This window comes from Dromiciops gliroides, chromosome 1, assembly GCF_019393635.1.
Source record: "Dromiciops gliroides isolate mDroGli1 chromosome 1, mDroGli1.pri, whole genome shotgun sequence".
In the NCBI taxonomy this organism is placed as follows: domain Eukaryota; kingdom Metazoa; phylum Chordata; class Mammalia; order Microbiotheria; family Microbiotheriidae; genus Dromiciops; species Dromiciops gliroides.
Window position 1 is genome coordinate 528,961,056 of NC_057861.1, and position 23,368 is coordinate 528,984,423.

Sequence of the window (23,368 nt, forward strand, 5' to 3'; positions counted from 1 at the left end):
CTTCTAACTGAGAACTGTGCATGCTGGTGAGTACCAAATACTCCCCTCTCCTTTTGTCTCACCGACCCATATTACAGGCATATCTTGTTATATTGTTCTTTGCTTTATTGTACTTGACAGATACTATTTATTTATTTATTACAATTTGAAGGCTTGTGATAATCTTGCATCAACCAAGTTTATCAGCATCATTTTCCCAACAGTATGTACTCACATCATGTCTCTGTGTTACATTTTGGTAATTCTCTCAATATTGAAAACTGTATTATTATTATTATTATTATTATCATAATTATATCTGTTATGGTGATCTGTTCCCAGTAATCTTTGATGTTACTGCTGTAATTGTTTTGGGGTGCCATGAACCACATGCATATAAGATGGTGAACTTTATTGATAAAGGTTGTGTGTGTTCTGACTGCTTCACTGACCAGCCATTTCCCTGTCCCTCTCCCTCTCCTGAGTCTCCCTATTCTCTGAGATAGAACAGTATTGAAATTAGGCCAATTAATAACCCCACATGACCTTAAAGTGTTCAAAGGCAGAATCAATGTGCCAAACTTCATTGTTGTCTTATTTTAAGAAATTGCCAGTCACCCCAACCTTGATCAGTAAGCAGCCATCAATATCAAGGCAAAACCCTCCACCAATATGACTTGCTGAAGGCTTAGATAATGGTTAGAATGTTTTAGCAAGAAAATATTTTTAATTAAGGTATGTAATTGAGTTCTTTAGATATAATGCTATTACACATTTAATAATCTACAGTATAATGTAAACATAACTTTTATATGTACTGGGAAACCAGAAAATTCATGTGATTTTCTCTGTTTTGATATTTACTTTAATGTGGTGGTCTGGAACCGATCCTGCAATACCTGTGATTAGAAGTAAATACCTTACTCTTTTCCTCTCTGGCTTTTGGTACAGAGAGCAGTAGATTGGATCAGAGTGGCATAGTTTCAACAAACATTAAGTGCCTGCTTGGTACGGGGCACTCTGCTAGGCTTTGGGGGAAGGGATTAAAGTTTAGATAAAACATTGGCTCTTGCCCTTAACATAGGTGTGTGCACACACACACATATATTAAATATATAAAAGTGCTCTATTTGTGTGTGTTAAATATTTAAGTCCTAAAAATACAAGATAAAATATAACTGCTTTAGAGAAATGCAAAACAAAGTTCTTCATGAGGTCTAAGCAAGAAGGGCTATGAGGAGATCCAGGAAGGCTTTGTGATGGAGAGGGCATTTAAATTTCGCTTTAAAGTATAAGTAGAAATTTCACAGATAAAGGAAGAGAGGGCAGCAATTCATTCCAGGCATAGGGAGCCATGTTAGTAAAAGCACAGAGGTGAGAAAGCTCAAAGTGGCTTTGAAGAACAAAGGAGAGTCCGTTTTTGTTGAGAGCATAGAGAATATGATGTGCAGTAGTGTGAGATGAGATTGGTGCCATTAAATGCCAGGCAAAGGACATAAAACTTAGTAGGCAACAGGGAGCTACTGAATTATAGCAAAGATTATTCTGAAAGCATTATGAAAGATGGAAATATAAAGTAAATGTGGGAAGATATGTTAAGTTTCTTATAGTAGTCCAAACTGAGGGCCTGTACTCATATGGTAGTAAACAGGTGGAGTTGTCTTTATAGGGGCTGGAGATAGTGGATCTAGAGCTTTAAATAAAAGTTAGACTAGAGATGTTTTTAGGGGTCGTGATTGAAGGTCTAAGAATGAATTAAAATGTTCAGAGAGAAGAGAGCCAAGAACAGAATCTTAGGAACATTCCGCCTTAAGGGTGGTGGGAAGAAGATGAGGATCCTGTGAGGAGAAAGAAAAGGAGTAGCTAGAGAAGTTGGAGGATCCAGAGTTTATTGTGTTTCTCTGCCCAAGAAAAGAAAAGAGTATCCAGAAGTTGGATGTGATAGGCAGTTTCAAATACTCTAGAGAGGATAGTTCATTAACAGTCATTCAAGAAACTAAATGTATATTGGTAGACCCCTGACCAACTGAGTTTCCCCAGCCTACTTAATGAAATTACAGATCGTAACATATAAGGATTTTCCCTTCCAGACTTTGAAGTGGCCCATTTGCATCTTGTAAAGAGTGTATGCCTCTTTGGTAAGTGTTTATGTTTCTTTATTCCTTTAGGAGATGTGAAAAAGTTCCTCAGTCAACTTGACATAATTATAGCGCAGTTAGCCATTGGCTAGCTGTAGGATCAGTCATGTCATTGTTGCTTTAAAAAGCAAAAGCAAGGTCTGAGGAGTCAGTCAGTCATCTCTTGCAGTTGAGGAAAGAGGTAGGTATGGAGAAAGAATCTAGTTTTTTTAATCATAAAAGTATTTTATTATTTTCTAATTACATGTAAAGATAATTTTCAACATTTTTTCTTTTTTCTTTTAATATTTTTCTTTTTAGAATTTTATTTTCCAAATTACATGTAAAAGCAAATTTTGACATCAATTTTTAAAAAAACTTTGTGTTCCAACTTCTCTTCCTCCCTCCTTTCCCACCCCCACCCCCAGAACTCAAGCAATTCAATATAAATTATACATGAGTACAGTTCACTCACTCCCCGACTCCTTCCCCTTCTTCCCCTCCCCTCTATAAGCTTTTTTCTTGTTTTCTACATGTAAGCTACCTCTCCCCAGTTCACCTCTCCCCTTCCCCCTCCCCCAGTCTATTCCTCCTACCCCTCAACCCTATTTTAAAGATGTCATCATGGGTTAGCTGGGTGGCATAGTGGACAAAGCACCAGCCCTGGGCCCAGGAGGCCGCAAGCCCAAATCTAGCCACAGACATAAGACAACCCACCCTGTTTGCTCCACAAAGAACAAGGATACACAAGACATAAATGCTTTACAAATACCATCTTTTCATATTCAGTTCAGACCTGTGTCCTCTGTGTATTCCTTACTGAAAAAGTTCTTGAGTTGGAAGTGTTATTTTTTCATGTATGAATGTAAACAGTTTAGCCTTTTAATGTCCCTTGTGATTTCTTTTTCCTGTTTACCTTTTTATGATTCTCCAGGGTCTTGTATTTGAAAGTCAAATTTTCTATTCAGTTGATGTCTTTTCATTACAAATGCCTGAAAGTCCTCTTTTTTATTGAAGTCCCATCTTTTCCTCTGAAAGATTATACTCAGTTTCGCTGGGTACATGATTCTTGGCTGTAGTCCCAGTTCCTTTGCCCTCTGGAATGTCATATTCCCTGCCCTCTGATCCTTTAATGTAGATGCTGCTAGATCTTGTTTTATCCTTATTGGAGCTCCATAGTATTTGAATTCCATTTTTCTAGCTGCTTGCAATATTTTCTCCTTGACCTGGGAGTTCTGGAATTTGGCTATAATATTCCTGGAAGTTTTCCTTTTGGGATCTTTTTCAGGAGGTGGTTGGTGGATTCTTTCACTTCATAGTTTTAGGAGTATCAGTTTGTCAGCAGTTTAGAAGGTGAATTGAGGAGAATGACTTAAAGCAGAGGGGTCAGTTAGGAGGCTATTGAAATAATCCAAGTGGGAGATAATGAGGGCTTCAACTAGGGTGTGACTTGGGAGAAAGGGACAGATGTGAGTGATATTATAGAGGTAGAAATGACAATAGTTGGTCACTGATTGGATATGTTGAATGAAGGGCAGTCAGTTGATGACACTGGGATTGCAAATCTATGTGAGTGATAGGATAGGAGTGTTCCTTTCAAAAATAGGGAAGTTTGGGAAAGGGGTGGATTTTAGGGGTAAGATCTGTTTTGGACATGTTGAGTTTGGGATGCCTATAAGACATACAGTTTGGAATGTCCAGTAGGCATATGGCTACGGAGGACTGGGTTTCAGCAGAGAGAAGAGGCCTTTGTATCCACATTTGAGAATCCTCTTGATAGAAATGAAAATTAATCCATGAAAACTAATGAGGTCACCAAGTGAGAGAGTATAAAGAGAGAAGGTACAGATAGAACCTTGGGGGGTATATCTACATAGTGGGGGGTGAGACGGTCCATGATCTAGCAAAGGAAACTGAGGAGCAGCCGGATAGGAGGAGAAAACCAAGAAAGAGCAGTGTCACAAAAACCCAGAGAGGAGAGAGTATCCAGGAGGCCAGTAGTGTTAAATTCTTTACACTGGCCAAGAAGAATGAGTACTAAGAATTATTAAGTACTAAGAAACCAATTACCATTGGACCTGGTAATTAAAAGATCATGGGTAAACTTGGAAAGAATGGTTTCCTTGTAGTAATGAAATTGGAAGCCGAGTGTAGACAGAAGTTTGGCTATGAAAAGGAAAAGAGGACAATAGCATGTTTTAAGGATGGGAGAGATCTGATTATATTTGTAGGCAATAGGGAAGACCAGTGGGTTTGGAGAGAATGAAGATTAGAGAAAGGAAATTATTTGGGGGGCAGTCTGCAGGAGGACATGGGAAGAAGGGGATGGGATTAAGGGTATGTGTAGAAGTGTTGGCTTTGATGAGAAATGCTACCTATTCATCAGTGACTGGAAAAGGGAGAAGAGAATGGGAGATAATGTCAAGGGTTTTTGAGATGTGACCCTTAGGCAGAAGAGGAAGCTCATGAGAATAACTTCTATTTTCTTAATAAAGTATGAGTTGAGAGGCTCCATTGAAAAGGTGAAGGTATAAGGGCTTGTGGGAAGTTTGAGGAGAGAAGAAAGCTTTGGAGTAGGCTTTATGGAGAATACAATTGAGAATCTTTTGTTACTGTTTAGTCATTCAGCCATGTCCAACTATTTGTGACCCAGGGACCATAGCCCTTCTACCCTCCACTATCTTTTGAAGTCTAAGTTCATGTTCATTGTTTCTGTGACACTACCTATCTATCTCATTCTCTGCTGTTCTCACCTTTTTTTTTCCTTCAATCTTTCTCAACATGATGGTCTTTTCCAGTGAGTCTTGTCTTCTCCTTATATAGCCAGAGTATTTCAGCTTCAGCTTCAGTATTTGACTTTCCATTGAAGAACCTGAATCAATTTCTTTAAATATTGACTGATCTCCTTACTGTCCCAGGGAGTCTCAAAACGCCTTCTCCAGCACCACGGTTCAAAAGTGCTGATTCAGCGGCACTCAGCTTTTCTTACAATCCAACTCTCACAGCTATGCATTGCTACTGAAAACACCATAGCTCTGACTATATGGACCAGTCTTTAGGGAAGAGTAAAAAAGATTGTACCCTGTGGCTGGGAGCCCAGTTAAGCTTAGATAGCATAAATTTGTAAAAGACCTGGTCAACACTGTTTGCATGGTTTAGTAGTGGTGGAATACTTAATTTCAGAAGGAAAGAGAACATTAACAGCTGGTAGTATCAGGCTTCGCACTGTAGATGGAACTTCGAAAGGAACTGGGGATTCTAAAAGGTTCAGCTTTCTGATTGTTTGTCCATCTGTGTGTCTGTCTGTCTCTAACTTGACATAGAATTGTAGACAAAGAGCTGATGCAGCCCTAATACGAGACTGCCATCACCAGTGAAGGAGAATAGTGGGATTCTCTGTACTATTGAAATCAGGATATTTATCTGAGTCACCTAATGAGAAATGAGGGACAGAGATCCAGGAAAATTAACTCCAGCTCTGCCATACCAAGCAAGTAGCTGGGGAAGAAAGCTGAGCCTAGTCTCTCCGTCATCTTAGCCTTAGCTTACATGTGCCCTGGGGGCTGGGGTCAATCCATTCAAACTGGTTTTCCAGTGGATATAAAGGAGGCTATGCACCATACATTTATATTCGGTAAAATTAATTTGCTTTCCTGTGGGTTTTTTGGGCAATGATAGCAATCCAGGAGGAGAAAAATAAGATGGTGAGGATTACTTTGGGGATGAAGAGTATCAGGTTGGGCTTAATGAGAGTAAATGGTGATCAGGAAGAGGGAAGAGCTAAAAATTTCAAGAGTGGTGGTTAATAAATCAATAAAATTGGTAGCCCCTAGGATTAATATTGGTTATTGTCTAGAATGTTGTTTTGGAATGGTGTTGCTAATGTGATAAACTTACTGCATTGTAATGTGGTGGCATCAGAACACCTGAGTTTGAATCAGGGCTGTAATACTACCTAAATGGCTTTGAACATAACCTCTGAGCCTCAGTTTCCTCATCAATAAGATAGTGATAATAATACTTGCACTTGGTGACAAGCATTATCAACCTTAAGCTCTTATATAAGTGCTCGTTATTTAAATAATAATAAAAGAGAACTGAGTAAGTATCAGTAATAATAGGCTTGCTCTGAGCTCATTTATACCCATAGTCACCTGACCAAGAGCCCAACTGTGAACAAAATTATAAGTAGAGAAAAATTGCTCTCACTTCAGTAAGGCATTTGTAATAATGCTTTTTAGTAGCTTCCTTAGATACTTAACTGACAGTGCTGTTGTCAGCCAATCTTTATAGTTCTTTAAAGTCATATTGTGAGGGTATAGAACTATAGAGTCTTTAAGTAAGTTGCCAAAAATCACACAGTACAAAGCTTAGAATCCTCTTTCCCATAACCAAAACCCAAGATCTGTCCAATAAAAGCCTTCTAACAAGTGATTTAGTTAAACTAGGGAAACAGAAGTCAGTGGAAGTCTTGGTTGTGGGATCATGTCATCCTCTGACTTCTCTCTCAAATCTGACACATGCAGCAGTACTTATTGGCAAAGAATTTTATTTCACAGGAAAATCCATTTATTACTCACTCACTAGTTAATTAATCAATTAATTAATTAGTCTGGCCACCTATCCATTTGCTTATTTATTTATCCATCTGTCTGTTTTTTATCTGCTTATTTATTTTGATCATAAAAGTATTTTAAGGGGCAGCTAGGTAGCACAGTGGATAGAGCACCGGCCCAGGAGTCAGGAGGACCTGAGTTCAAATTTGGCCTCAGACACTTGACACTTACTAGCTGTGCGACCCTGGGCAAGTCACTTAACCCCAATTGCTTCACCAATGAATGAATGAATGAATGAATAAATAAATAAATGAATGAATGAATAAATAAATAAATAAATGCATACATACATACATACATACATACAAGTATTTTATTATTTTCCAGTTACATGTAAAGATAGTTTTCAGAATTTGTTTTCATAAGATTTTTAGTTCCAAATTTTTCTCCCTCCCTCCCTTCCCTTCTCCCTCCCCAAGACAGAAAGCAATCTGATATAGGTTATATATGTGTAATCACATTAAGTATGTTTCTGCATTAGTTATGCTGTGAAAGAAGAATCAGAACAAAAGAGAAAAACCTCAAAAAAGACACAAAAACAAAAAAAAGTAGAAACAATATGTTTCAATCTGCATTCAGATTCCACAATTCTTTTTTCTGGATGTGGAGAGCAAGGAAAATCTATTTATGAAAGTAAATGTCTTCCTTCTAAGAACTATTACTTTTATCCTGTGGGTGAATTTTCAGAGTGAATTTTGAGTCTTTAATGTATAGGCCATTATTTCTTATTTCCCTGGAAGACTTTTTTCCTGTAGAATCTTCATTCTGACCTTTTTCTTTGGAATTTTAGAGACCCAGATTGCCAACGGTCTGCTTTGGGGTGAACACACAGCTGGAACTTGTTTCAGTCTTCCCCAGAAGATGAGTAGTTAGAAACTGATATATTAAGAGGGGGCTGTGCCCAGTGTTGTGATAAAGGCAACAGTTATTAATATACCATCTGTGGGGGTGGCTGGGAGTTAAAAGGCGGAGAATAGGGAGTGGCATGTACCATTGCTTGTCAAGAACTTAAGACAGGGCAGTGTGAGTTATATCATAAGAAATTCCTGGAAGCTAGGTTTCTGGGGAAGGAGGGCAGGGTATCCTGTAGTTGTGAAGGAGAAAGGAATTTGAGTCTGCCAAGTACTAAGGCATATGTGTGTGTGTGTGTGTGTGTGTGTGTGTGTGTGTGTGTGTGTGTGTGTGTGTATACTGTACCATTACTGTTCAGAGAAAAAAAAAAGTCCAATGTGATGTGTTTTGGCAGTACTCCTCATCTACCAGTGATTTACAAGAGCAGTGATTTTTGTCTCAGAGGTGACCTGTAACAAATACCTTTGGGGGGGGCAGGGAAATGAGGGTTAAGTAACTTGCCCAGCGCCACACAACTAGTAAATGTCAAGTGTTTGAGACCAGATTTGAGCTCAGGTCCTCCTGAATCCAGGGCCAGTACTTTATCAACTGCGACACCTAGCTGCCCCCTACCAAGCACTTATTTTGTGCCAGGCATGGTACTAAAAAATACGATCGACTTGGCCTTCAAGAGGTTTACATTCTACTTAAGAATATATACTTTATATATATATATATATATATATATATATATATATATATATATGCATACACACACACATAGATATACACACATATATATACTTATAAGAATATATCTACTTAAGAATATATATATATATATATATATCAATCCTTAATTGATTCTCCATCAGGCTCTCAATATGTTAGGATCTTCTTGTTTGAGGCCCTCAACTCATTCTTTGCTCAAAAGATCAAGGCCATTTGACTTAGATTCCCTTCTTATCACAACTCACTTAATTCAATCTGAAGGAGTGGCTCCTTTTACTTGCCAAGATTAATTTTTTACAAATACTTTTTATCCCATTCTCTCCAGTCTTCTGCAGCAAATTGCCTCATCTCTTGATAATTTTTGGTCTCTTCCTTTCTACTTTTTCCTTTCTTACTGCCTTGAAATATGCACCAAGGCTTTCCCCTGCTAGAAATCATAAGTTGTTAAGTCATTAATTAACCTATTAATTGTCATATCTGATGCATTTCTCAGTTCTTACCTTTCTTGACCTTTCTGCAACCTTTAACACAATTGATCACTTTCTTCTCCTAAATACTTTCTTCCCTCAGGGTTTTCATGACACTGGTTCTCCCCTTCCTTGTCTGAGTGTTCATCATCCAAGTCGTGCCCACTAAATGTGGATGAACCTCAAGGCTCTATCTTAGGCCCACTTTTCTCTTCTCTCTATACACTCTCGGTTGGTGACCTTATCAACTTTCATAGATTCAATTACTATCTCTTTGCCAAAGACTGTTAGATCCATCTATTCAATCCTTATCTCCCTCCTTAGCTTCAGCTTTATATCACCAACTAAATACCTTTTGGAAATTCCTATTTCATTGACCCATAGGCATCTCAAGCTCACTATGTCCAAAACAGAATTCATTGCTTTTCTCCTGAAACCTACTCTTCTGAATTTCCTTTTTTTTTTTTTTGTGGGGCAATGAGGGTTAAGTGACTTGCCTAGGGTCACACAGCTAGTAAGTGTCAAGTGTCTGAGGCCAAATTTGAACTCAGGTCCTCCTGAATCCAGGGCTGGTGCTTTATCCACCGCACCACCTAGCTGCCCCCAAATTTTTCTATTACTGTTAAGGGCACCACCATCATTCCAGTCACTCAGGTCTGCAGCCTTGGTGTCATCCTCACTTCTTGTTCTCTTTTTACTGCACATACATAACTGGCTGCCAGATTTTGTCCTTTATATCTTCACAATGTTTCTGCTATACACTCCTTTCCTCATCATTCACATAGCTGCTACCCTAGCTCAGGCCCTTATCACCTGTCACTTGGACTATTGCAATTGCCTTCTTTTGTCTTCCTACCTCAAACCTCTCCCCATTCCAGTCTGTCTTTCACACAGCTGCCTAAGTGATTTTCCTAAAAGGCCTATCTGACTGTCACAACTTCCTCTGACCCCCTAATAAAGCCCAGTGACTCCCTATTAACTCTAAGATCAAATATAAACTCTTTGTCATTTAAATCTCTTCATAACATGGCTCCTTTCTAACCTTCCAGTCTTTTTATACACTCTTTTCCATACCTTTTTGCTTTCCTGTACATATGATGCTCTCTCCCATCTTGGTACCTTGATATTAACTGTCTCCCACACCTAGAATGTACTTTTTCCTCTTGGTATCTGAGTATAGTACTTGATATCTAGTCTGTATTTAATGAATATGGGCCAATTACACTAAGTAGTCAAAAGATATGAACAAACAGTTCTCTAAAGAAGCCATTAACTCTTTGAAAGGTTGCTAAAAGTCACTAATAAAATGATAATCAAAACAATTCCAGTTTCATCTTACACATAGGTGACAAAAGGTGACAAAAGATGAAAGGATCACTGTTCGAAGAGCTGCAGAAAGACAGGCAAGATTATGGACTCCCTGAAATCTGTCTACAGGCCTCTTGGGAATCTATGAACCCCAGGTTAAGAATTGCTGCTCCAGGGGGCAGCTAGGTGGTACAGTGGATAAAGCAACAGCCCTGGATTCAAGAGGACCTGAGTTCAAATCCGCCCTCAGACACTTGACACTTACTAGCTGTGTGACCCTGGGCAAGTCATTTAACCCCAATTGCCTCACAAAAAAAATTGTTGCTCCATACTATCTCAGTTGATGATTTCATTAGCATTTGTGGGTTCAGTTTTCATCTCTTTGCTAATAACTCTCAAATCTATAATATTAATTTTCACCTTTTCTTCTGAGCTTCTATCCTGGGCATCACCAACAGCCTGTCGAATATTTTAAAATGGATGCTCTATAGCCCTTCTCACTACTCACACAGCCAGTACCATAGTTTAGGCCCTTATCAGCACTTGCCTTGACAATAGCAGTGGCTCTCTAATCTACCTGTCTTAAATGTCTTACCTATTCCATTAGTCCTCTGTATAGCTACTAAAGTGATTGTCCTAAAGCTCCGGTCTGACCATACAACTCTCCTAGTTCAATAAACTCCAGAGGCTTCCTACTGCTTCTAGGATTAGCTATAAACACTTGCTTTTCATTTTTTAAGCCCTTTATATCCTGTCTCCAACTTACCTGTCCTGCTATATTTTATATTACTTTGTTTCTGAGTTCCAGAGTCTAGCCAAACTCTCTGTCTTGCAGTTGTTGCTCACACATGGCAGGTACATCTCCAGTCTCTGTGCCTTTTTAGTGGCCATTCCCTATGCCTGGAGTGCTCTCTTTACTCATAGAATCCCATATTTCCTTCAAGATTCATCTTTTTAAAAAAAAATGGGACATTGAGGGTTAAGTGACTTGCCCAGGGTCACACAGCTAGTAAGTGTCAAGTGTCTGAGGCCAGATTTGAACTCAGGTCCTTCTGAATCCAGGGCCGATGCTTTATCTACTGCTCCACCTAGCTGCCCCCAAGATTCATCTTAAGCATTATGTTTTATATGAAGTCTTTCCTGACTCCACCACCGCCACCACCATCTACTAATAACATATTTCCCTAAACTACCTTGTATTTTTTTTTGTATTTACTTAAATCTGTGCATGTTGTCAGCTATCCCCTATTCTTCCTCCCAACACCCATATGTAAGTTCCTTGAAAACAGGGACCATTTCATTTTGTACTTTGTATTCCCAGCTCTTAGCATAGTGCCTGGCATGTAGTAGGCATTTTATAAATGTTTATTGATTGATTTTCACCTTCTAGGTTGTTCAAACATTAGGTATTTTACAAAGTTTTATCTGCACTACATAAATACTTCTTTTTGACCCCAGTGTTCATACCAACTCTTGCCCATGGACATTCATATAGTTACTCACCTTTCCTTTATTACTCACCTATCCTTTATTTCCTACTTTACTTCTTCCTTTTACCCTCCCCAGCCAAAAATCCAAACTACACAGTGAAAAGCAGCCATCTAAAGATAGGCCGAGAGAGTCTCCTTAGGGTAGACTCCACTATTCCTTAACTCAGGAACAGTTAAGGCCATCTTTACATTCTTAGTACAATCTCTGGTTACAGCCTTAAAAACTTCTTCCCAGCACACCTAGTGTTCTCATACAGCTTTTCCTTTGCCCAGTCTTGGAAGGCTCTATTTCCATCTGTGACCTTCTAACAAATGGCTTAAGAGTTTTATCTTCTCAGTTACTATTATCCTAATTAATTTATTAACTGCCTGGGGGCAGGAGGAGAAGAGAATAGAGTTATTCATTCTCAGTCACTAAGTAGTATGAAAATCTACAGGTAGAAAAAATGTTTACCCTGGAAATAAGACTTTTCACTGCTTTTTTCCTTCCTCTACAGGAGGAGCAGGGGAATTCATAGAAATTTGCCTCTTTAGTGAGACTTGGGTGTATTGGACACTTATCCTTCATCTGTTGTAGATGGAGGCCAAAAATGCTATAAAAGCAGACCCATTAGTCCTTTACATTTCACTGGGTGGAGGAACACACAAGTGTTAGGAAATAATTAGCCTTGACTGTAATGAAGTTGGCTGGGATGGAGAGGAAACTGAACCATAAGAACAGGGTTGGGAATTAGTGTGGGTGGATCCTTGGGCATGGTGTCAGCTAGACACCCATATGGAAATTGCTAGGGGAAAGTACAAGCAAGCTTTGTGCAGTGGCCAAACAGAAGGATGTGTCAGTCTGTTCATTAGGAGATTGCCCAGTTGTTTTCAAGGTAGCTGCTTGTGGATTTTGATGTGTCGTTACTGTGTGCTGGCAAGGAGATACTTGAGTATACAAAAGGGTTACTGTCCAGTTATGGGAGGAGAAGCATCTTTGTAAAATTAGTACCTTGTCTTTGTCCCTCGAAGTTCCCCATTGGGTTAGTTCTGTAATGCTTTTGAAACACATTATTGTTGCTCTTTTCTTTTTATTTGCCACTGCCCATCAGTTCTCTTTTCTCTCCAAGTAAAATCCCTCCATCATTAACAAATACATAATCAAGCAAAACAATTGGTCAGGTCTGGAAATGCATGTCTGGTTCTGTATCTTGATACCTTTCTGTTAAGAGGTGGAAGATATGTTTTATTATTAATCTTTTGAAGGCATTATTGGGCTCTGCTTTAGCTAAAGTTCTTAAGTATTTTATAATTGTTTCCTTTTAGATTATTGTTCTCCTTGTTCTGGTCACTTCACTCTGCCTTAGTTTATACAAGTTTTATCTTATTTCTCTGTGTCACTTTTTTATGGCGCAATAAAATCCCATTAAATTCCTACCATGAACAATTTGTTCAGTCATCTTCCAATTGATAGAGACCCACTTTATTTACATTTCCTAATAAACAACAAAAGTGCTACTATAAATATTCTTATACATATAGGCCCTCTGTTCATGACCTCCTGAGGATACATGCCTAATAATAGTATTGTGGATCAAGTTTAGTAACTTTTTAAATATTGTTTTTCAGAATGGTTGAACACAATTTCACCATGAGTTCACTAGTGTGCCTCTATTCCCACAACCCTTTTAATAATTGCTATTTCCCTCTTTTGTTACCTTTGCTAATCTGAAGAATGTGAGATGGGAATCTCAGTTATTTTGATTTGCATTACTTGGTTTCTTACACTTGCACTAGTAGTGCACTTGTGCTACTGGTCTCTTGGAGCCAAATCCAAGGTTGTTGATAGCCTACATTTCTTTATTTGAGAACCACCCATTCATATTCTTTGACCACTATTGGGGGATGATTCTTACGCTGACATATTTGTATCAGTTTTTTATATTTCTTGGCTATTAGACCTTCATCATAGAAATTTGCTTTGCAGTTTTTTTGCAAATTATTTCTATTGTGATTTTACCTGTGCATTTATTTTGCTCATAGAGAAACTTTTTTGTTTTACATAATAAAATATTGTCTTCTTTCTCTTTTTTTCCCAAACAATTCTGTAGTTTTAGAATTAAGTGTTCTTTGATTCTGCATGTGATAAGTCTCCTGGATATATTTTGCTTCAGATTAATCCAGAAAAGTATCTGATTAGATAAATAAGGAAGATTTCTAGTTTTCACCTCGTGTAAGATGCTAGCGCAAGGAACATGAATGATTTTTCAGAGTTGGGGCAAGATGGTTGTCCATTATACATGATATAAACAACTTGGTTTTAGATTGATGACGCATGAGATTGGTTATTGGATCACTTCAAAGGGCTGGTTTTTTTTTTCCAGAAATAGGTTATTGCTTCACGTATTGGCATCATAGTGACTACTGAATAACTATTAGTGTCCAAGTCTATTTTGATCCTTAATTAGCAGACCATGGTGATTACTGGATCAGATGCTGTTTTGATGTCTTTTGCAGCTTCGTGTGTAGGCTTTTTCAGTGCTGAAAGACAGCAGAAGGTAAAATGGGTGGGGGGGGGAGGAAGAATTATTTTCTTTTAAAGAGAGGTAAGGGAAAAAGGTAAACTTGCCAAACTTTGATAATGTTCCTAAAGAGAGATCAGCAACAGTAGACAGGTGTTACCTTAATTTTAAAATGCTCTTTCATTTGTCCTGTTATTCACATAGGCTTTCAGTGATATAAATAGAAAATATGCAGACCAGAGGCCTATTGAAAAGAATTGAAGAAGTTTCATAGAAATTTTAGCTTCCAGGGATACCCATTTTGGTCTTCAGGATATTATCTGATTGTGTTCTATGGGTGAGTGGACTTGACATAATGTTACTTCCATGTTCTGCGAGGGTCTTTGTGAGCTAAAGTAATGCCTTTATGTCCTTATACTATGGGGCTGTTGTAAGGTTTACATGAGATAATACGTGTGGAGTGTTTTACAAACCTTACAAGACTATTAAATGTAAGCTATTATCTTAAATCTTAAGTTTGGTTTCAAATATCAGTTGATTCAATTCTTGCAGATTCATGCAAAAATAAATAAAAGGTAGTTAATCCCAAATATGTTAAGTCATTTAAAAGAAAACCCATTTAATGCAATGACATCCAATATTTCTACTATATTAAATTTTTTACAAGGCAAAGGGTCCTTGCTTCTTTCTCCCAGTAGGAGTTTTTGCTTTGCTCCAAATAGTTGTCCATAACATTGATTTTAGATCACTTCCTACTGCTGGTTTTGGGGTCAGGTAATAGAAATCTTTTCAAAATATTGAATACTTTAAAACATTTTTTCAGAACTCGCTACAGCATTGGGAGGGAAGAAGAAAAACAGAAGCAAGAGAGTAAAAACTGAAGGCTAATGTTATAGAGGGACTGTTATGTTCAGGAAAAAAGCTGTATTTATCTTTCCAGTGCAGTTCAGTAGCTCAAACAGAACTTGTGACAGGAGCTCTATCTACAGTTAAAAACTGTTTTTCCAAGTTAATTTTGCCATACAAAATAAATACAGACGCTTTCCTTCTCCATTAGATAAGGGGGCACTAATTTCATTGAGGGATTGTGGGAGAGCAGTTTTTAGTGAAAATGTTTTTACTGTCCAACCTTTTCTCCCTCCCTCCTAATGTCCTCATTTTTATAAGACTGATATAGATAGAAAAAAGGGACCGTTTATTTTCTTCCTGCAGAGTGAACCCCTCCAGCTTGTCTCTTGGACATGTGAAGAAAGCTAGCTAGAAATAGTTCAAGAGAAAATGAATACCAGTGTCCTTTTCTTTCTTGTTACTGGTATACATTCAGTGTATATTCAGACTCTGACATAGTTACTCTTAAATTTGAGAGCATGGTTTTGGATGGGGTTTTTTTGTTGTTGCTGTTGTTCTGGTGACAGACAGTAAAGTGCCTAACAGATTTCTAGAATAGATGAAGGTTTAGCCACTCCTGCTGCTGCTGCTGCTGCTCTTGTTGTTTGTCCTTCATTCTTGAAGAGGACCCTGACATTGGGTACTGTCACGACTTGCAGTGAATTGGATTTAGGTGAGGCAGGGGTGTACAAGGTCACCAACCTCACTCTTTTCTCCAGAGCCATCTGGGTCCAGTGACAAGATATATACATCAGGACAGGGGGTAGCTAGGTGGCGCAGTGGAGAAAGCACTGGCCTTGGATTCAGGAGGACCTGAGTTCAGATCCAGCCTCAGACACTTGACACTTAACTAGCTGTGTGACCCTGGGCAAGTCACTTAACCCTCATTGCCCTACAAAAACAAACAAACAAAAAAGATATACATCAGGACAACTGGAGATGGCCCCAGATGTTTAAGACAATTGGGGTTAAGTGACTTGCCCAGGGTCACCTAGCTAGAAAGTGTCTGAGGTGAGATTTGAACTCAGATCCTCCCAACTTCAGGGCCAGTGCTCTATCTACTGTACCACCTAGAACATTGAATAACCAAAGGTAGAGCCCTTAGGTGTACTTTATTTGAGATGCTACCATGTATTCTGGTTTACTTCTATTGTAGTATTCTCAGGGTTGCTGGGAGAAGAATTACTATTTTGCTCTTAAATCTATTTTTTTTATGCATTGCCAAATGTTTGACAAAGCAAGGAAGGTACCTGTTATCCCCTGTGGAAAAATGGTATTCCTGCATAAGTCAGTTCTTGATTATTTGGGTCTAGCTTATCCAGTTTGCAGACTATCTAAGCCCCTCTTTGTCTTTCCTGAAAGACTATTTCAGTTGTTAACTCGGTTAACGCATCCTATCAAAGATTGGTGTCAGGGAGATGAGATGAGCCTCATATGAGTGGACTTTTTTGTTTTTACTGTACCTTTGATTCCATTGGAATAGAAAAATCCTGATGAAGAAATCCCTTATGCCAGTGCACCTGTACTGCAATTTCTAGTCTTAGAGAGCTCCCTGGGTCACCAAGAGGTTAAATTATTTGCCCAGAGTCATATAGATGATGTGTTTCAAAGGGTAGGTTTTGAACCTAGGTCTTCCTGACTTTGAGGTTAGCTCTCATGTGAGTTTTACTTAATGGTAATACTGGAAAAAGTTTTGTGGGAGCTTGAAACTAAGATCTAAAAATAGGTCTTTGGGATTATTTGTGGATTTCAATTTTCCTTGGTTTCTTCTTCCTGATTATTACAAGTAATCAAGAGTTGAAAGAGTACCTTGGGCAACCCATCAAGTGAGTTGTACTACATCAAAACTGATTCTTAATAACCTAAAGAAAAGACTAAAGACTAAAATGTCTAGTCTGAAATTTTATCTCAAAAGGACCAGGCACTTTTTCCAAAACCAGATGAAGCAAAGTAAAAGAAAAAGAATGTTGGTTTTTTCTTAGATTTGAATCAGAGTGTGCCACGAATGCCATAGCTACAGTTGGCATTTTAAAAACCCCTCCCAAAAAGAATCTCTTGTACACTTAGGCCTTATTCTTTCTCTGGGGAGCTTACAGTCTATGGTACAAATAACTACCATGAGATCTACGTGTTGGGCTCTGGTGTTAATAGTGTTTTCTGATTCAGATCTAAGAAAACCAATGCACTCTTTCCCTTTGACTTTGTTTTAGCTTAAATACTATTTAAGCAGTGTTGCCTAGTTCAGGGCTTCTTAAACTTTCTCCATTCGTGACCCCTTTTTGCCCAAGAAATTTTTACGTGACCCCGGGTATGTGGGTATATAAGATAGGTATGCAAATCAAACATTGAGACCCCCACAGTTTAAGGAGCTTTGGCCTAGTGCTTGGTCTAATCTTGTCTTCTTCAAGACCCAGCCCCGTGTTCTCTGCAGATAGTAAGTGCTGCTTAAGTCAAGCTTCTAATTTCAATCATAGGATCATAGATTTGGAGTTTGAACAAACTTCAGGGTTACCTATCCCAACCCCTTTCATTTTATAGATGAAGAACCAAGGCCCAGAGAAGTGGAGTAACTTGGTTATGGTCACAGGAGTTAAATAGTAGGAATGATACTTGAACCCAGGTTGTCTGACACTTCCTTTCTGTTGTACTATACTTCTCCCTGTTCTAGAAATATTTGTCAGAATAAATTTTAGGAGAATCTACTTGTGCTTATCTCTTAAGATATATCTTATTAGTTCTCTGGCTTTTAATGAGGTGACCTGATTGAAAATGTTTGTGCTACTGACCTTGCCCGGATCTTAATCCCATAGTATAGATATTTAGTGTAGATAGCCCAAAACACCAAATAGTGCATGTTTAAGTCAGGAACCTCTCATCTCCCACCTGCTGCCTCAGTGAAGTTAAAAAGGGTTTCCAGAGTACCCAGAATTGTAAAACCTGGAGCATTTTATAATCAACATATAAGCTCTATTAGCTACTATCAAAGATCCCGAGGACAGTTCATATTTGTCATCTTCCCAGGTGATTACTTTCCAGTGGTATCTATCCATGAACAAAAAGTTTGCGTTTGTTATCAAACAGAGTTGAATCAAAACTGTCCTTTTTTTCTTCCTAAGTATGGATGGTACACCTTGATGATACATTAAGACTCAGAGGACCACATGAAATTGTAACATATATATGCAGAAGACTTGGCACTGCTTTTATTTTTAAAGCCTGTGTTAACAAAGAGAAAATGGTAATGTCTGGTTATCATTTAACTGTGAGCAGTCCCCCAGCTAAGATTAGAGTAGACCTGTGCTTACTGGTTAGGTTTCATCTCTGTGCATCCTACTTCACTATGGAAGAACCAGCCTCCAAGATTCCCAAGGTGAAAATCTGTCAGGCCACATTTAGTAACTTTCCACTTATATCCTCTCAAAGGGAAATCCTGATTGTTTCGTGTTTCTAGCAGCATTACATTGCAAATATTTTTATTTTCAAGTGTTCAGTGCAAAGCAACTGACAGTCAAAATAATTCACTACTATGAATAAATTTCACCCAGTAGTTAACAGTATTAAACTTAATCTATTTCTAGGCCTCAACTTGACAGGGTCCCTTTAAGCAGTCAACAGACCTGAAAACGTGGGCTCTGCAGAGAGCTGTTGTCTCTGGCATAGAGGAATAGAGTGCATTCTGCTCTGAGTCTTTGGACTTGGAGATATGATCCCATAGGAGAAGCTTGTACTTATAGATACCCTATTATGCATGTATTCACTGGGCTTCATGCCACATAAAATGAAATTTGGAAATTGAAGAGAAAAAAGGCTATTTTTTCGTCAAACTTCCCTGCTGCTTTTATAGCTTCGTGACTTCTAAAAGGTAATTTTCTTCTTTTTCTCTCTCCTGGAACTTTATTTTATGTTTTTTACTATGATTAGACTACTAAAGAACTTTATTCCTTGATTAAGAAAAGGTTGAAAAATAAAAAATGCCATTTTTACCTTTCCTGTTTTACTTTCCTTTCACATTTGTGCCTCACAGATAATATTTAGCTTGCAAAATGCTATCAGTCCCAGAAGGGAGCTGCATCTGCCATTATTTGGGATAGAGGACCTAAACCAGGTGGGCAGAGGGATGGTAAACTATGGTTATTGCACTGAGAGCTATATGCTATCCTTCAGTCTCACTCCTCCGACTGCTCTTCTGAATTGATAGCCAGAAGTTAATTAAGGTCTGCTCTGCAGCAGGCAGACTCTGAGATTCCTCATCCTGCAGTCTGCAGGTTCAGGCAATTGGCATTCTCACCCTGCTCATTGGCAGAACTGGCCATCCTCCGGTACAATACAGCCTAAGGAAAGAGACCCATCCACAAGCCCCTGTCTTCAGTTGTATGGTAAGCAATGAATCTCTTGCCCTTAAGCTTTGTGCCCTGACATTGCTTTTATTTCTTCTGGCTGTGGGCAGCTAATGTTGCAGATTTGGATGGGTCTTCACACAAGGCCAAAAGAAGCCTAAAGGGCATTCTGAAGGGGAAATAAAGCTGAGAGTTGAAAAGAGAATGCTTAATAATGGGGAACATTTTAATTTGTAGCTAATTTTCATATACTGTGATTTCTCAGATTTGCCAATTACTTTGACTTGAAAGATTCCTGACTTGGTATTTAGAAGTTCTTAATACAATATTTTTAGTAATTTTGTACTTAATGTTACTTTTATACATTAGAAGAAGAGAGTCGGTCTTAAAATATAAACCTATGGAATTTGCCTTATGTTCTATTTTGTAATTTCTGTTATTTCAACCTACTGTCCTTCCCACATTTTCAACCCCCTCCCCTGTCTTTGGTGATAAAAGACAAGTATAAGGTCCACTGGGTCAGGAGCCAGAAAATCTGGGTTTTATTTTCCAGCTTTGCAGTTTTGTTGGGTGGACTTGGACAAAAAGCTGAATCTCTCTGAACCTTTGTTTCCTTGTCTGTAAATTGGGGTTGATACCTGTCTTATTTTGTGAAGGTGGTTGTGAAGATCAAGTGAAGTAAAATAGTGAAAGTACTTTGAAGACCATGAATCACTATATGCAGATGAAAGATCTTGTTATGATATGAAAAATGGGAAGAATGGATTTTACTTCCCTATGATGATGGCATTTTTCCAGTGGCTTCTGAGGGAAGGATAAGAGTTATTTACTGGGGATTTTTATGAATTCCAAATATAGGTGATGTGATAATATTTGTGGACCCTAGGAAATAAACTAGCCAGTCATTTTGGTGCTGTTACTGCACCCTGGTGGTGGTTTGAGGGAGAAGCCTTCATATAGATCTTAAAGGCAGTGTTCATCAAATATACTTTGGATCTAGAATCCAGCCATTAAATTTAGTAGCCATTTGAATTTTTTTAGGAAATAAAAAGAAAAGGAGGCGAGAAGAAAGCCAACATGTTCCTGTAAGCTGGTGCTTATGAAGCTCTGGTCCAGATTGAAATTAGGCCCAGTAGGTATCTAGAGACATCTAAAAAAGGATTTTAAATGATCCCCTAGGAAGATTCTAAGAGGTAGCTAAGCATATTTGGTCAAGGAGTTTTATGTACCACTGAATGGAAGCCAACGGTGTCTTCCCACTTTTTGACTGTACCTTTGCTTCCAGTCTAGTGATCTTGTTACTGTGAGAATTTAGTGACAAGTAAATCTTTTAGTATCCATTGTCTCAAGTGAATTCCCCTTTGTTTCAAGCAAATTCCCCTCTGAGATAAAATTGGCAAGTAAGTTTAAGCCCAGTTGCAAAGTTCAAATCCATTTTCTGAGTTGAATGGGATTCAGTGGTAGCTGAAGAACCAAAGAAACCCGTCCGTACTACTGGCAGCATTGAATGGTGCTGTCCAGTGTTGTCTTCTTTTGAAGTTATTGTTAATGGTATTGGAAAAAAAGTGACTAAGTCTGAACACAGGCACGAGTAGGCATTAATGTTTCTCAGTTCTCTTTTGTGTGTTGTCTTATCCCTTAGAATGGAAGTTCTTTGAAGGTAGGGACTGCTCTTTTTTCTTGTATTGTTTAGCACAGTGAGTTGGTACATAGTAAATGCTCAATAAATGTTTTTTGTTTACTTTATTCCCCGCTAAACTCTCTCTTAAGGAAAAGTCCCCAGGGCATTATGGTGGAAATGGACAATGGGGACATTTATGTGGTCTTCTATATTTAACAGATCTACTAGTATCAGAAGAATGATGGTGATAGAAGAATGCAAATATTTTGGAGGCAGAGACTCATTAGGGAAGGTTTTCCTCAGTTACGGAGAAGCTTGTTTGATCAGAATAAGAACCAAAAGGATATAGTGAGAAATTAAGTCCTGGATTAGAACCCCAACTATTTCATTCTGAAGGAAGTAATTCTTTGAAAAAAACTTGCTTTTCATTTTAGGGATCAATGCTCAGGCCAGAAAACTCCAGAAGAATCGTGCAAAGGGTGCTGCAACACTGACAGCAGGATGTAAACGGAACTCCACTCCTCCCACACTCCGGCGCACAGTTAGTGAGACCAGCTTGAGCCGTACCAGTACCCAAGAAGAGGAGCCAAAGGGCCCTTATTCTGCCTTACTAGAGCCCAGCCAAAGCCGAGAGGACCCAGGCAAGGAGCTTCGGGATCCGCTTTTGGAGAGAAATAGCAGTAGCAATATGCGATATTCACTTTACCAATCACCGCACCTTCTCCTTCTGCAGGGCTATAGTCAGCAGCATGTACGTACCTCACTTCTCTTATTTTTTTTTTGCAGGGCAATGAGGGTTAAGTGACTTGCCCAGGGTCACACAGCTAGTAAGTGTGTCAAGTGTTTGAGATCAGATTTGAACTCAGGTCCTCCTGAATCCAAGGCCGGTGCTTTATCCACTGTGCCACCTAGCTGCCCCTACTTCACTTCTCTTATGACACTGACCAGATAACCAGTTCCTAGACTTGTGATGAATAAAATTTGCCCCCTCTTTAAGTGGCTTCTTTTAGTCTTTAGTCAAATGATCTTCCTTGTAAGGATAATTTATAATTTATAACCCTAGTGAGGAATTGAAGGGGCTGGGCATAGGAATGCTTATCAGTGTGTAGGCTGGCATGAAGACATTTAGAAGAATTCTATTTGTCATATTAAAAGTTGACTAGGAGGTTTGACAGTTCTTTTTAGGTAATAGATAATTGTCCCTACGTTTATAAGATGGAGACAACTGGCCCTAGGTAGCAATAATAATAACCCATATTTATTTGATACTTTAAAGTTTACAAAGCTCTTCACATAACCTTGTGGTGTAGGTATTCTTGTAGCCATTTTGCAGAGGAGAACACCAAGATTCAGAAAAATAAGATGACTTGCCCATATCACTCAGGTAGTAAGTGTGGGAACCATGATTCAAACCCAAGTCTCTACTCTCCAAGAATAGAACTTGATCTTTATTCCCCAAGTGGAGAATGCTGAGAATCCTCCTTTATTTCTTAAGCTACAGACCAGAGTGTCCTGTCAAGTCAGCCCCTTGGGATGGCTTGACCTTTTCACAGAGGGAAGAATGCTATTCAAAAAAGTCTTCCACTCTGCCAACCAGAGTGCCTAAGGAAAATTGCTATCAAAATTTCATGTACACCTATTTTAGTCATTCGGACCCCAAGTATAGGATTAGACTCTGTAATGATCCCTCCTAAGTCTTAAGTTTTCCACTGAATTCATGATCCTTTCTCAGAGAGCTTTACACATTGACTTCAAGGTGGACAGAAAGGATTGTATGACTTTCATTTCCAAGAGGGGAATAGGCACAGGCTGGGTGACTTCCTTCCAAGTCACAGTGTCACTTGTAGAGCTGGAAAGAGCCTCTTTCTTGGGGTTGTATGTTGACATTCCTAAGCCTATAGATTGTGTAGAACATTTCTTGAGGGTTGGAAGCAGTTGATCGTTAATGTCACCATTTAATGTCACCATTGAATATGATTTAGCCAGAAATTAATTCCTTACTCCTCTAGTCCACACTTGCCATGCTTTCTTCATTCTTCCCTTCATCATTTCTTATTTACTCAGCTTTAATTTATTTTCCTATTTTATTTGAGAATTTTATTTCATTAAAACTAAAATAGAAAATTTCAGACACTCAAGTTGTAAGGGAAATACCACATTACTTAATGGGAAGGAGAGAAAGATACTGTACTTGCACATTAGAGGGAGACAGTGCTGTGGATCACTTGGGGACAGTTTAGCAGTTATGGGCATGTGGTCAGTAAGCCAGTATCTCTCTTTCTAGGTCACTTGTTATGCTGGCACTGCAGATTCAGAGGTGTTAGAATAGAGTAGTCTCTGGATCTGAAGTCTGTTACCTGTTGTCCTCTGGGACACTAATCTCTGGGGAAGAAGAAAAAAAAGTTACTCAGTGTAAGGGTGGGTGCTAAATGTGGGGCAGGTAGAGGGCAAAATGAAAATAAGAGATCCCATGGCTCTTCT

The 23,368-nt window shown here is 38.7% G+C and overlaps 1 protein-coding gene across 1 annotated transcript in view; it reads left to right on the forward strand.

The window, feature by feature from the left end:
• Window positions 1-23,368, forward strand: part of RADIL (Rap associating with DIL domain) — a 101,146-nt gene that overhangs the window by 18,242 nt on the left and 59,536 nt on the right. Inside the window, exon 3 of the mRNA XM_043972067.1 lies at window positions 21,322-21,638. Coding sequence (XP_043828002.1) covers window positions 21,322-21,638 — 317 coding nt within the window. The remainder of the gene's footprint in view (window positions 1-21,321; window positions 21,639-23,368) is intronic.